Source organism: Dermochelys coriacea, chromosome 6 (assembly GCF_009764565.3).
Source record: "Dermochelys coriacea isolate rDerCor1 chromosome 6, rDerCor1.pri.v4, whole genome shotgun sequence".
Classification (NCBI taxonomy): Eukaryota; Metazoa; Chordata; order Testudines; family Dermochelyidae; genus Dermochelys; species Dermochelys coriacea.
In genome coordinates, this window is record NC_050073.1 from 23,274,495 (window position 1) to 23,289,567 (window position 15,073).

At 43.0% G+C, this 15,073-nt stretch overlaps 1 protein-coding gene across 12 annotated transcripts in view; it reads left to right on the top strand.

Moving 5' to 3' along the window:
* PTPN5 (protein tyrosine phosphatase non-receptor type 5) overlaps nt 1-15,073 on the top strand; it is a 140,183-nt gene that overhangs the window by 23,153 nt on the left and 101,957 nt on the right. For 7 of the 12 annotated variants that reach the window (XM_043516735.1, XM_038407612.2, XM_043516737.1 and 4 more), the window contains exon 2: nt 10,010-10,079. The exons of 2 other annotated variants lie outside the window; for them this stretch is intronic. In XM_043516735.1, the coding sequence (XP_043372670.1) occupies nt 10,010-10,079 (70 nt within the window). Of the gene's footprint in view, nt 1-5,798; nt 5,820-7,998; nt 8,046-10,009; nt 10,080-15,073 lie in introns of those variants that run through there. 3 more of the 12 variants (XM_038407613.2, XM_043516738.1, XM_043516739.1) reach the window with 3 other exon arrangements.

Genomic DNA, 15,073 nt, shown 5'->3' on the forward strand with positions numbered 1-15,073 from the left:
AATGAGATGCAGTTCCCTCCACAAAAGCCCATGACTACACTTTGCATTAATTGGTAGACTCAGCATAGACGTCAAGAACTCCATGGGTTATAGAGACTGAACTGTCCTTGTTAACACAAGAGGAAGATTCCCCTGCCACATGATTGGGGTTGTGGTATGATGGGAGGGTGTGAGGGGGGGAAGCTCACCCTGTAGGTACAGATAGGACTTCATTACAAGGTTGTCAGGCTGACACCTTTTACTGGCACTAAATCCATGCCTGGTTTATTTTTAAAACTGAACTCTATGCTCACATGAAAATTACTTACAAATGTGTTCATTAAGGGTATGTCTACACTGGATTAAAAGACCTGTGGCTGGTCCTGGTCCAATGACTCGGGCTCGAAGATCACAGGCTGCAGGGCTAAAAATGGCTGTGTAGACATTCAGACTCGGACCAAAATACAGACTCTTTAGCCTGTGTTCCTGCAATGAGATGCATGCAGGCACACCCCTACACCTGTGCAGAACCCCATTAATGACAATGAGACTGCGTGGGCATCAGGTTATGCTTGCCTGCTTCTATTGCAGGATCAGGGTAATTGGACAAGCCAAGATGCTTATAGCACCCCAAGTATCTTGGTTCCATCAGCTCCTGCAGGAGAGAAGATGTTTTGCCAGAAATGTTGGTTACCGCTGTGTCTTAGCTCCTGAATACATAATGCTGGATTTGAATGTACTGCAGCCTCACAAAATTCTGCTCACTTGATTTTTTTTTATGGATAAGTAAAATATAATTAATATTTCCTCCAGCATCTTCTGTCATTCTGCTGAAACGAAGTCGTTTGGTGCCTGGGCTATTTGCTGATGGTTTTGCAAAGCTGATTTACTGTTAAAACAAGAAGGATTTGCTCCCTCTCTCTTGCAAATCTTTACTTGCCTTGACTTGCTGAATATTGTTTTCTTTAGCATAGCATCTCCCATTCAGCACTGCAATAACATCTGTTCTATAATTTTCTGTTTCTTAACAATGCACTCTGCTAGCCTGGGGCCAGGGATTCTCCATTCATCAAGAAGCTGAGCCTTACTTCTGTCACTACGAATCACTGCCACCATTCTGTTACACTCACTGACCATTTCAGAGTAGCAGCCGTGTTAGTCTGTATTCGTAAAAAGAAAAGGAGTACTTGTGGCACCTTAGAGACTAACAAATTTATTAGAGCATAAGCTTTCGTGAGCTACAGCTCGATGAAGTGAGCTGTAGCTCACGAAAGCTTATGCTCTAATAAATTTGTTAGTCTCTAAGGTGCCACAAGTACTCCTTTTCTTTTTACTCACTGACCATTGTGTCTTGTTCTTTAAGTTTGAGAATGGCAAGCAAGGGAGGTGGAATGGTTTCAGCTAATTGGCTTGTTTAAGTCCCTCTTAAACATGGAAATCAGAGAACACGAATGTTTACAAGATGAAACTCTGGCAGAGCCATGAATTTCTGAAACTGTGGATGTGATTTTACCTCGTTGTGAAGCTGTGGGAGCTCCGTTAATAGCTGTGACAAATCCTGTGACTAAAAAGCATATAACTACTTTAGCTTTAGTTTATTGTGCTGCAGCCATCCACTTGTGCCTTTGAAAATCTTCCTCCCCTATTCTATTAAGCTCAGATCTGCAAATGTGCCCAAGCACCTAACCCTGGGGCTGGTCTACTTACTAGCTGTATGTAAACCTAAGTTACACTACTTCAGTTACGTAAGTTATGTAACTGAAGTCGACGTAACTTAGGTTGACTTACAGCGGTGTCTATGGGAGATACTCTCCTGACAACTCACCTTACTCTTCTTGGGGAGCTGGAGTACCTGAGTCCATGGGAGAGCGCTCTGCCATCAATCTAGCGGGTCTTCATCAGACAGACCCGCTAAATCGACCCCACTGCATCGATTGCAGCAGTGCCGATCTACCTGTGAGTATAGATATGCCCCCCAGACTTAGGCACCTAAGTCCCAGTTTTAGGCTCCAGTGTGATCCACAGAACTCCTCTTCAGCTGTTGCCAAACCCTATAGATGCCTAAACTCACTCAGCGCCTAAAAGTTTTTGCAATAAATGTTCCCTGGGCTCCTAAGTTTCTGTCTCCTGGCATGCACACCGCTGCCTGATTGTATGTGTTGGGGCCCCTCTCTCCCAACTAAGCCCCAGAGCAGTCTGTGAACCAGCGAAAGACAAGTGTTTGCCTGATCCAGCGGGGCCTGATCCAGTGGGCATGCTCATATGTATTGGGTCCCATTTGAAAGTGGGCTACTGGAGAAAGAGGAGGTGGAAGTAATGGTCTTATCACTTTTAGCCCAGTGCTTGGAGCACTCATTTGGGATTTGATACACCCAGGTTCAGTTCCCCAGTCAGGCAGCAGGCAAGAAAGGATTTGAACAGGAGTGCTCCAACCCTGTGGTTCTCAAGAAGGGATACATGTACCCCTGGGGGTACACAGAGGCCTTTCAGGGGGTACATCAACTCATCTAGATATTTGCCTCGTTTTACAACAGGCTACATAAAAAGCACTAGCAAAGTCAGTACAAACTAGAATTTCATACAATGACTCATTTATACTGCTCTATATACTATACACTGATATGTAAGTACAGTATTTATATTCCAATTGATTGATTTATTATTATGTGGTAGAAATTATGTGGTAAAAATGACAAAGTAAGCAATTTTTCAGTAACAGTGTGCTGTGTGTGACAATTTTGTATTTTTATGTCCGATTTTGTAAGGAAGTAGTTTTTAAATGAGGTGAAACTTGGGCGTAACACAAGACAAATCAGACTCCTGAAAGGGGTACAGTAGTCAGAAAAGGTTGAGAGCCACTGGTCTAACCACTGAGCTATGGCATATTCTGGTAATCTTGCCTGTTGAAGATTAAAGAAAGCATGAGAATGACTTTGTAGCCTGGTGGTTTGGGCACTTAGGTTGGAGACCCTGGGTCTAGTCCCCCTGCTCCAATTGCTTTTTCATTATCTGTCCTCAGTGGAACAACTTCAACAGGAGAGACTGAGGGAGCTTTCCCCCCCACAATTAAAATGTCCCACAGCTCAGTGGTTAGTACACTCTCCTGAGAGGTAGGTGACTCCTATTTGTATCATTTTTCTCCCTCAGGCAGAGGGGGAACTTGAACCTGAGTCTCTCACATCCCAGGTGAATGCTTTAACCACTTGGCTAAACGTTATAAAGTGAGTGATGTCCCTAGAACTACCTCCTCCTCTTCTGGCCACTTTGGGGGGGTTGGGGGCAGTGCCACGGGTGGTGTGAGGCAGGAGCTTCACTCATTCTCACAAGTAAGGACTGAAGTGCCAAAGCCATCTGACTCCAGCAGAGAGTTTCTGGTTTCACAAGCAGAGATAGGCACCTCCCTGCAGCCCAGACTTAGGCTTTTATCTCCAGTGAGAGGAGTGGGGCTTAAAATGTACTCCTCTCCTGGGCTTTTCCTATTAATTAGCTTAGGTAGCGGGGCCACTGACAATGGGGATCTCTTAGGCATGGTTGAAGGGGCCACTGACACATGATCTCTGCAGGCACAAGGTGCTGGAGGGGTCTTGGGGGAGGCTGCTGTGCTGGTGGGGCAGAACAGAGATTCCTGGCTAGGGCTGCAAGAGGAGGAGGAACACAGCCCCCAGCAGGAGCCATTCAGCAGAGGGGTGGCCTCCCCCAATAGTAATGGGCTTGTCCAGGTCATTTGACACTCTACAGAAACTTAAAATAAGATACAAATCCAGAAAAAAAGGTAAAATATAAAATTTTCCATCAACATTAAAAAACTAAAAATTGAATTCCGACACGCCAGCCTATAACATATTTTGTTCATCTTTAGTATTCTGTCCCTCTCAATCACATGCATTGTAACGTAGTTTCATCCTTTATCTCTTTCCAGCCCTAAATGTGCTGTACACTTGTGTAGTATGGTTGGTTAACAAGGGACTAGTAATGAGTTACAGTGTGTTTCGCCTCCAGATTGCTGGTGTATATCCAGCTCAGATTGTCAGTGGCCAAAGTTTGTTACCATCTGATGGATTCTGAGTAGTCTCTCAGTCCACTTTTTCAGGGGAGACATCACAAAACACCCTGATTACAGTTGGCACCGTTTGCCTCCCTATTGGCAGTCTCAGTGGAGAAGGCTAAGGACTGATTAAGCTTGGAGACAAAACTAACCGCTCGTCTCTAGAAGTGGTCCCTTTGAGTCAGGGTCAAGGCATGTTCATGGAGGTAAAATGAAAGAGCTTTCATGCTGTCTACCTGTTCTGTGGGCAAGGCCTTGACAGCCCAAGTGAGTAAGTCATGAGCATCAGTCACTGACTGAAGCCAGGAGCCAGGATCTGGTCCCTCTCCAAAACTACTACATGGACCATACAGTACTACATATAGACTGTTCACTTTTGCCTGCTAATACAGTTTTTTAAAAAATTGGATTTTCCCACTTAAATATCTAAAAATCTCCTGACTCTGTCTCCTGGCCTTTCTGGCTACAACTCTCATCTGTCTTTATTTTTCAGCTGCCACAGTTATATCTCTCCACTCATCTGGCCATGTCTCTCATCCCTTCCATCTGCTTCTCTTATCCCCCACTAGCCCCAGTTGTCCTCTCCACTAGCTGTGTATCTCTTTCACTCTCACAAAGTGCAAAGATCCTGATAACAATACTTTGGAGTAAGGAAAATAGAGGATCTAAGAATTCCCCCCCCCCCCACATAGAATTACAAACTGCAGACTTTTTGTCCCTCAAATCCTTTCAAATTAGCAACATGAGCAGCAGTAGCTAGTGGAGATGGTTTCAGTAAAGATGGATGTTCCCATCAAGTAAGAGGCAGTATGAACCTAGATGCTTTAAAAGTACCTATATTTATGGCTTCTGGAGACTCAGACACAGCAGATTGTCCATAACCACAGTAATCAGCTCAGCTGTGAAAAGTCTCTTGTTATGCAGAGCATAGAATTAGTGGCAGCTGATGGTAGCAGCAGATGCAAGTAGGTAGGCAAAGTTAAGAAGAAGAGTGGATATTAGGAATACAGTTCAGAACCTCAGAAAAGATTACAGTTATGGTGGTAAATCAGAGGTGTGGCAAGATGCAACATGAACACACAACACAATAATGCAGGATAGTGTACAGGTGACCTAAGCTAAGAGGAACTGCTCCATTTTTAAACATATAACATTACTGTTTTAGCATAATAGAAAAATGATGCAGGAATATTTTGTTATATAGCAACCTCTTCAACTGATTCTTCTTTCAACCTACCATAAGTCAAGCCACCAGTATGATACCATCTGCTGATGGATAAACTTTCATACACATAGAGTAGAACTGTTGCTATTTAGCAGACTGATGCTTACACTTTTCAGCTATCTGCCTGGTTTTTGGGGAGGTAGGTGGGTGTATAGTTAACTACAGTTATTTCATAGAAAGAGAGTGAGTGATGTCCATGCCCTCTGACACTAATTATGAAACTGAACTGTCTTCCTGGTTTCTGAACTGGTGAGTAGAAAATTTGGGCTAGAAATTGGCTGTATAAGTGCTGCAGTGTGCAGTTTCTTTAGTGCTTAATCGGATTATGATATTTGTTGGTCTTTGTCCTTCAAGAGTTCATTCAGTGGGCTAGGAGTAGCAGGAAGGGACAGGTGCTGCTGGTGGGCTTTAGTAATTATGATAATTTTTCTCAGGTTGGTAACCAACAGCATCTCATGTCAGCACGAGTAGAAGTAGTGATAGTTTGCCACTCCTACTCAGACTTGGCTGATAAATGCTGAGCATATGAGCGTGGGTGTTGTAGCAGTGTTTGTGGCCAATTTCCCTCTTGTGAGTGCCTCTTTGTTATATTTGACATTTTTGGGACTGAGCTTTGTTACAGACTATGACAGTGAATTGGGGAGCTGAGACTTCATTGAGATGTGGAAAACACCAACTAGTGGGGAAAAAATGGATTTAGTAGCCAGTTCTTTAGGGACTTTGAGATGGGATGAAATGAGATTAAAGTTTATAACAGAATAGTCAAACAACATTTTTCTCTGTGCTTTTCTTTCCTGTTCTACCACTTAAGAGTATGGATGTGACTTTTTCCCGTTCTGATCATGAGATCAAAGCCCAAACCAGTGTCTGGAAAATTTATTGAACCTGAAAGTATCAGTAGTGGGCTCTCAAAGTGATTCTAGCCAAGACAATTCATGAAGTATTGATCTTTAAAATGGTATTTTACTGGATATGATTGTCATCTTACTTTCTTCCTCACTTCAGTTGCTACATGATTTCAGCAGCTGATATCTCACAAACTGCCGGAGTTAGAGATTAATCCTTGTACCATTAGAAAGCTAAAATCTAGTGCTGCCATCAGATGATGTAAAAGCATTGCTTGCTAGTCTTGGTGATATGTAAGATATTAGATGTTAAAACTGTCATTGGTTCTTCACTCTAGCAAGGTTTTTTGGCACTTGTCCAAGAATTAGTCTCAGCTTCTAAGTAGTTTAAGTAAATGTAATAAAAGGTAACTTCAAAAGTGACCCAAAATGAAGCTTGATCCTGTTCTCATTGAATTCAGTGGCAAAACTCCCATTGATACCAATGGGAGCAAGATCGGGCCCCAAATGGTAGTTTGCAGATGCCGGGCCTTGCCATATGTATTAGGTACTTCCCTGTCTGAAAGTATCTTGAAATAAATGTGGCCAACTGGCAAATCCCATTGTTAGGTAATGATATGATTTCTAACTAGTGCCAATACTTATTTTTATTGCAGTCAGCTCACTTTGTTTCTGGTGCTACTGTTTTCCTGGAAAAATTCATCAATATTTGAAAAAAAACAAAAACAAAAAAAAAACGCAAAAAAACTCAACTGTAATGTGAATAGACTATATGGGTACAATAGTGATATGCTGATATTTTTATATACTGTATTAGTCAAATTAAGGGATCCAATTCTGATATCTTTATTCATGTGGAGTAGCACCTTATTTTACAAATTGATTTCAGTGGGGTTTAGCACTGATTGATTTCAGTGGGACTCATTGCTCCCAATAGGAGTTTTGCCATTGACTTTGATTTCAGTGGGTATTAGGTGCCTACGTGTCTTTGTAAATCCCACCATGAGGTGCTGATCCTGCGAGGTACTGAGCACCCTCATTTCCCTGTGAAGAGAGTGGGAAAGAAGGACACTCAACACCTTCCAAGGTTGGACTAAATGTTGCCTTTTATTATTAAAGTGTCAGAAACCAGTTAAAAATCCTTTGTTCCTTTTTTGTTACTAAAGATAGAAATTAATGTGATTAATGGGCCAGATTCCTCTACCCTTAGATGCAAACACTAGTGACTTTAACAGATCTGATTATGTCTAAATCTTAACCTGCTTCCTGATGGAGGTGCTACTTAAAATCAATTTATTCTGTTTATAAAGTTAGTCAATTTCAGGAAGCTTATTTATGGAGAGACAATTTCCCAAACCAAGAGTTGAGTCATACTAACCACAATTTAAAGTCTGTCATGCATCAAGGAGTGAAAGGAAGAAGAGTTTGGTTTATAATATGATTTCTAGTCAATAATCTTCACTCTAGGAAGGCAACAATCCTGCCTGGCAAATGCCATGGGTGCTGACTTTAAGGGGTTCTAAGGATCCGCCCTTGAAACCCAGGTATATGTAGGGCTCAGCCCTTCTCTCATTTATACCTTTCTATGGTCCCCATTACTGTATTGTCTGAGCATCACACGCACTCTTTATTATAGTTATCCTATGACACCCCGTGAGGTAGGGCAGTGCTATTATCCCCATTTTACAGCTGGGAGCTGAGGTACAGAGACACTAAGCAATTAGTCTGTCATAAATATAAAGGGAAGGCTAACCACCTCTAAATCCCTCCTGGCTAGAGGAAAAACCCCTTTCACCTGTAAAGGGTTAAGAAGCTAAAGATAACCTCTCTGGCACCTGACCAAAATGACCAATGAGGGGACAAGGTACTTTCAAAGCTGGAGGGGGGCGGGGAAACAAAGGGTTCTCTCTGTCTGTGTGTTGCCTTTGCCGGGACTAGAGCAGGAATGCAGGTCAGAACTCCTGTAAAGAGTTAGTAAGCAATCTAGTTAGATATGCATTAGATTCTGTTTTGTTTAAATGGCTGATAAAATAAGTTGTGCTGAATGGAGTGTATATTCCGGTTTTTGTGTCTTTTTGTAATTTAAGGTTTAGCCTAGAGGGATTCTCTGTGTTCTGAATCTGATTACCCTGTAAGGTATTTACCATCCTGATTTTACAGAGGTGATTCTTTTATTTTTTCTTTAATTAAAATTCTTCATTTAAGAACCTGATTGCTTTTTCATTGTTCTTAAGATCCAAGGGTTTGGTTCTGTGTTCACCTATGCAAATTGGTGAGGATTTTTATCAAGCCTTCCCCAGGAAAGAGGGTATAGGGCTTGGAGGGATTTTGGGGGGAAAAACGTTTCCAAGTGGGCTCTTTCCCGGTTATATTTGTTAGACGCTTGGCGGTGGCAGCAATAAAGTCCAGGGACAAAAGGTAAAATAATTTGTAACTGGGGGAAGTTTTAACTTAAACTGGTAAAAATAAGCGTAGGGGGTTTTTCATGCAGGTTGCCACATCTTTACCCTAGAGTTCAGAGTGGGGAAGGAACCTTGACAGTCCAGCATCACATAGGAAGCCTTTAGGAGAAGGCAGACCTGAACCCAGGACTCTTTTTGAGTGCTAAGCTAGCACACCAACCACTGGACTATCCTTCGTCTTTAAATAAGAAAATGGCAAAACTCTCACTGACTTCAGGATTGGGCCATAGAGTTCTTTCCTTGTTCTTTCGTTAAACAATTTGAATGTTGGCAATGCTGCCCCCACCATGAGCACAGTGATGAATATTTGATGAGTTAAAGTGTTTAGACAGTTAACTGCTTGCTGGGAGCCCATTTTGTTACTTAAGATAGAAATTAATGTGATTAAGGGTAGAGGAATCTGGCCCATTAGATGCAAATACTAGTGACTTTAACAAGCAAGAAGAAGCAAAACGTTGCTTTAAGAAGCAAAACTGCTTACCATGTCCTGCAAGGGGCTGGGTGTCCTGCGTTCTTATTGGCGATGCAGGGGTGCTCAGCACCTTACATGCTCAGCCCTTGCCTATGCATTTGAAACTGTAAAATCTTTCTTTACAAAAACACTATCAAGATTCCAGCAAAATAGAATATAGCACATATAAATATTACAGACAGCCCAATACCACTTCTGTCAAGTATAAAATATACCATGAATGCAAAAGAGCCCTGCTATGACATGGACTTTATATTTCATAATATGTCTCAATGGTATGCTGTGTATATGGCTCTGATCCTCTCCATTGATGCCAATAGGAGTTTTGCCATTGACTGTGATTTCAATGGGAGTTAGACACCTAATTTCTTTTCTGAATCCCACCCTGAGGTGCTGAGCATCCTCACTTCCTTTGAAGAGAGTGGGAAAGGAGGATACTCAGCGCCTTCCAAGATTGGGCCAAATGTTGCCTTTTATTTTATTATTATTTATTATTTCAAAGTGTCGGAAACCAATTAAAAATCCTCTGCTTTGTGCTATCCTCAAACAAACAAAAACCTGAATCAGAAGTTAGATTAATTTCAACCTTTTTTTAAGAAATATGTTATATAAAGACATTGCCTCCTGGACTAAAACCCTGTATCATGTATATCGTATTTCAGCAAGTAATGAACTGTTTTGCTGAAGTATAATTAGGGATTTATAATGGAAACGCTGGTACAATCTTAACTATCCCATTGCAAATGTGACACTATTAATTAAGGGATCTCTGGGGTGCAGTATGCTCCTTGATGAATTAGCCTGGTGGAAATTTATTGGCAATTTGCAAATTGGTTTCCAGTTTTGTTTTTAGCTTTTCCCTCTTGTTACTGTACAAAGGAATTTTGATTCAGATAATTTGAGATTCTGTTTTACTTTACATTTCTCTTTCATCTCTGCTAAAGAGCACTCTCCCTCCCCTTTTTTTCTTCCATGCCTTAGGTGAGGGCTGAGGCATCTGATGGTTCAGCTGGGGAAATCCTGGAGATGTGGTATAATGACTGTATTCTTGGTAAGTCTATTTAGTGCCTGTTTAGTATTGTAGGAAATTATTGCCCTGACCTCAACAACAGGCCAAATTCTGATCTCAACTCCATGTATAAATCTGGTATAACTCCTTTGAATTCAGAAGAGTTACTCCCCATTTACACTGGTTTAACTGAGATCAGATTCTTGCCCAGTAGCATTGTGTAACTGGTACCTAGCATTTATTCTATTAGCAGACCTAGAGTAAGATATAAATAGCATATTAATGCATTGTGGGGGGGGGTTAGATTGCCTCCTCCCATAGAAAACCCTCTGGAGGGGGATGAAGTTCGGGAATGAAAGACCACAATATTCTTTTTGTGGAGTTTCCTCTGAATCAGCTTGTGACGTGGTGTCTGACCTCTCCCTTGTGGCCTCAGAATAAGTGCTGATACTGTGAGGTCCCCATGGATCTGATGGAAATCACTGAAGGCCGAGGTTGATTTATACACTGTCACTGTGCGTTCTCACTGGCTTTTGAGTCCCCAGCTCTCCCTCAGCACCCTGTCAGCCTGCCTGCCTGCCATTTTCAATCCTTCCACAGGGGTGTCTAAAATGTGGAGAGCTCAATTGACTTTTAAGTAGATTCCCCACTGGGATGGTGAGTGAATGCTGTCTGCAGCCCACACCATTGCCATGCATGGATTTCCTCGCCCTATAGAAAGGTGGGGGTCATGCAGGAAGAGTGGCAGCCCAACTCTGCTTAGAAAGGGAGCCATCTACTCTAAGGGAGGATTCTCTCTGCTCAGCAATCTTAGCAGGAAAACCTGTCCCTGTTATTCCGATACACAATTAGTACTTTAAGGATGGCTTTATCATGATTAGAGCCAGTTTTTTCCAGACCTCCTACATCACCAAGAATTCTGTTTCCTTTTTCAGCATGATATAGAATTTTAATCATCCTACTGAAAATATTTTGTACCCCTTATGGCTTGCCTAGGCATAGAGTTATTCTTGGGGAAAATCTACATGTGGATACTCTTATCCAGAATAAGAGTCCCTTCTTCCAAAATATCTTAATCCACTTTGGAAGAAAAGGCACTCCTGTTCCAGAATAAGAGTGTTCACATGGAGTTATTCTGGAATAGTTATTCCATTTTAAATTCACACCCTACCTTATTCTGGAATAAATTTAATGTGTGGACAAGCCCTTAGATGCTTATAAACCCCTGGAATGCCTAAAAAGCCTAAAAAAAGGTTCTCAACCTTTTTCTTTTTGAGGCTCCCCCAACATGCTATAAAAACTCCACGGCCCATCTGTGCCACAGTTTTTTTTTTTTATATAAAAGCCAGGGCAGCTGTTAGGGGGTAGCAAACAGGGCAATTGCCCGGGGCCCCATGCCACAGGGAGCACCACAAAGCTAAGTTGCTCAGGCTTCAGCTTCAGCCCCTGGTGGTGGGGTTCGGGGGCCTCGGTTGCAGCCCCATGAGGCGAGGCTTTGGTTTTCTGCCCTTGGCCCTATCAAGTCTGATGTCAGCCATGCTTGGCGGACCCCCTGCAACTTGGTCACGGCCCCCCCAGGGGGCCTCGGATGTCTGGTTGAGAACCAATGCCTTAAACTATGACTGTACTGATGAGTGTAGAAGAAATTCCTCCTGCATTATTGAGGTTAGATATTTCAAAAGAGCTTGGCTTGTAATCTGGCACCTAAATGAAGAGCCTAAATTTTTCAGCACCTAGCAATCACCACTGTTTTCAATAAGAGTTGTTGGGTGCTGAGCACTTTCTGAATACCTGATCATTTCATTTAAGTGCCTGCTTAGGGAGTGAACTCTTTTGAAAAATCTGGCCATTATAATGACTGGCCTCTTAGTAGTGGGACCATTAAAATGCATCACTTCACAACAATTAGTTTTACAGCCCCTCGCCCCTGAAGACAGGCACAGATGCTCATTAGCCATGGAAGCTATTTTTGTTTAAATTTTAGCAAGTTACCCCAGCCAGGCACTCTCTTAGGAATGGTATATCCCTTCACTATGGGCACACCGTGATAGGGTCGGTTGCTACGTAGATAAATATGACTAGCAACTCTTAAACTCGACTAATGTTCTTTGGAAGCATGAAGGGCCATTGGCTACCTACACTCCTGCCCCTCTGTTGGGAGGTCATTATGCTCAATCATTTCCATAGGAAGTAAGAATCAAGGTGATCATGCACCCACAGTCATGTGTGCTGGCAATAGAGTCTTCAGAAAGATATTTACATAAGAATCAGGCAGCTAGTCCAGAGTGTAATGGCGATCATTGCCACCCTCTTCCAGGGAAAAAAGAGGTGCTTTCAACTTGTTAATTTTGTATAGGAAGCCCCTCACTGTGTAGAATTTAAAGAAGTAGTGAACAGGTTCTGTGCGCCTGTCAATAGCGAGTCCCTGCAAAGAATAAGATAGCAGGTGGTCCCAGTTGTGAACTGCAGTATGAAAATACCTGTTAGCAGAACATAGGTAGGCAAGTAAGAAACAGGCAGGTTCCCTTAAAAGTCTTCTACGGGCATGTTGTTAGTTTGCTCCAGAAAGCCCTTCCCACAACTTAATTTGCCTGCTCAGAGTATGCTCAAAGATTTGAGCGTAAGCCAGTTGGTGGAGAGGCCTCACTAATGCTAAATATCTCCATGAATGCTTTGGCAATACCTCTGAGCATATCCTGAATACAGAATTACAGTATTTCAGCTTCTATACATGGACTAATGAGCATGTGACCTGTTTTTATCCCTTGTATGTTGTTGTCGATCGTAGTCCGTATTCTGGCTTCCGTGAAAGAAACTTTTAGCTGCTTGTGTCAATCTTGAACTTCATGAGCTGCACTGCAGAAGTTTTGCATATTAGGAGAGAAATTCAGTTGGGGCTGAAGGCCCTCCATGCCGTTTAAGCCCAGTAATTGCCCTGAGTGACATGAGGTGAGGGAAAAGTGATTAGCTGGCACAGGGGCCTTGACCTCTGCATCACCTTTAGACCTAGGCTAGTGTGGAGTGTAGCATTGAGGATGAGCAAGGGGTAAGGCTACTAGATCTGCAGTTATGTGGATCTAGCTGTCTTAATATTTCTCATAAGTGTCCCAGGCTGGGGGATGTGATGATTTTGCTCCCCAGCCCTTATGCACTATATTTACATAAGGCCCAGCTAGATGAGCCCATCTTAGAGCCCTTAGATATTAGAGGTAATATTTGTGGATTATATTGTGACCTCTGGTACAAACTGGCACTGTGGCAAGAATTTTGTCCATTGTATAGGAGCATGTGTTTCAAACAAGCAGAAGGTTTCATTTCCTCTCACACACTTGTTTTTCTTGCATGAGAATCCTGCAAAAATGTAACTATGCACTTTGCGCCATCCTCATGAGAGCAGAGCTGCTTGGGTTGAGACAGCTCATCCACGTGGCTATGAAAACAAGGGCCCAGATTCTGATCTCCGTTACATTGGTGTAACTCTGGAGTAACCATTGTTCCTGAGATTGAAGTTCTCCATTGGAGTTACTCTAGATTTACACAAGTTGTAGCTGCAATTAGAATCTATCTTGGAGTTTATCTCACCGGACTTTTGTGCCTCCAGTAAATTGACTGCCAGTTAACTTGAGGAAGTTAACATGTTTGGAAAGGTTGGTATGGACCATCCACATGTTTGATCCAAACTGTTTGTTTTGTACCTTAAACTGATCCCTTGGGTAACCTGGTAACCTTCGTACCTTTGATCAAATATGGGCGGGGGAAAGCACCCACACTGGTCTTAACAAATGTATTAACTATCACGAGTTATTAGGCAATCACTTAACGAGAGGTGCAACAGTCAACTGAAGATGTGCCCTTGCTGTGTTTACTCTGTTTCTTCCATAGCTGAGACCCTGTTACTGCTCCCCTTGTTTCCTCTCCTGTTGATTCCACTGCACATCCTTTCAGTGGCCCTGGGGGAATGCACACAGCATTCACATGCCCAGAGAAGGAAAACCTTAAAAGAATAAAACAAGCAACTATGGGTGAGCAATTGAAAAGAAAATCAGTCTCAGTCATGTTATGTTATAGGAGTCTTGAAGATTCAAAGATCAGCCTCATTTGTACTAGATAGTAAGGGCTCAATTGCCAACCCCAGCCCTTTATATGTGTGGAGCTACAATGGAGAGATTGTGCCTTGGGTACTCTGTCTTCCTCCGTCTGCTCCTTGCAAGGTGTGTGTGTGTGTGTGTGTGTGTGTGTGAGAGCAGAAGGGAATATGGGAAAGAAGGCTGCTCCGTTCATGGCTCTGCCTTTTCCTCTGTGCCCCAGGAGGAACAGGGGTGAGCAGTCCTTTGTACTCCTTAGAATGCAGGTAGCATAGGGGTTGCTACAGTGTGTAGCCCTTGCACAGCACGCTGACAAGAAGCCTTCTTGGACGCCCCTCCCGTCCTGCATTCCCATGCAAGGGCTGCAAACAATCTGGCCCTCAGTATTTTACATTTATAGTGTAGGACATATTGTGGTGGAATCCAACGTACTTGTTTAGATTATATACATATTCAGCACAGCTGAAATGCCAGCAGCTGTGTATGGAGAACAGCAGCCAGCACACAGCCTGCTGACCAGTCATCTCACCATTACCTTGTCCTCCCCCAGTCTGTTTTCTACACATGCTGTCTCAAATTTTACACTCGGACTATAAACTCTTCAGAGTAGGCACTGACATTTTGCTATGTGTTTGTACAATGGGCCTCTGGGCCCTCCCACCATACAAGTAATACCTAGGTAGGCAGTACACACTTCCTAGCTTGTGTAGGCGAGCTTATTGCAAGCACCAGGGTCCCCCTTCTCCCTGCCCCATGGATGAGGTTCTCTGAGGGATCCTGGCATGGGGGAAGAGGGGCATACAAAGCCAGTAGTGGGGGGAGAAGGAGGGTATGGGGGCAGACAGAGTCCCTGACATGGGGGGGGGGTAATGGGGATTCACACATTGTCTGCATCCTCTCTTCAGGAGCCATGGTCCTGCTCCTGGCTCAGGGGGACACAGAAAGGGGCGA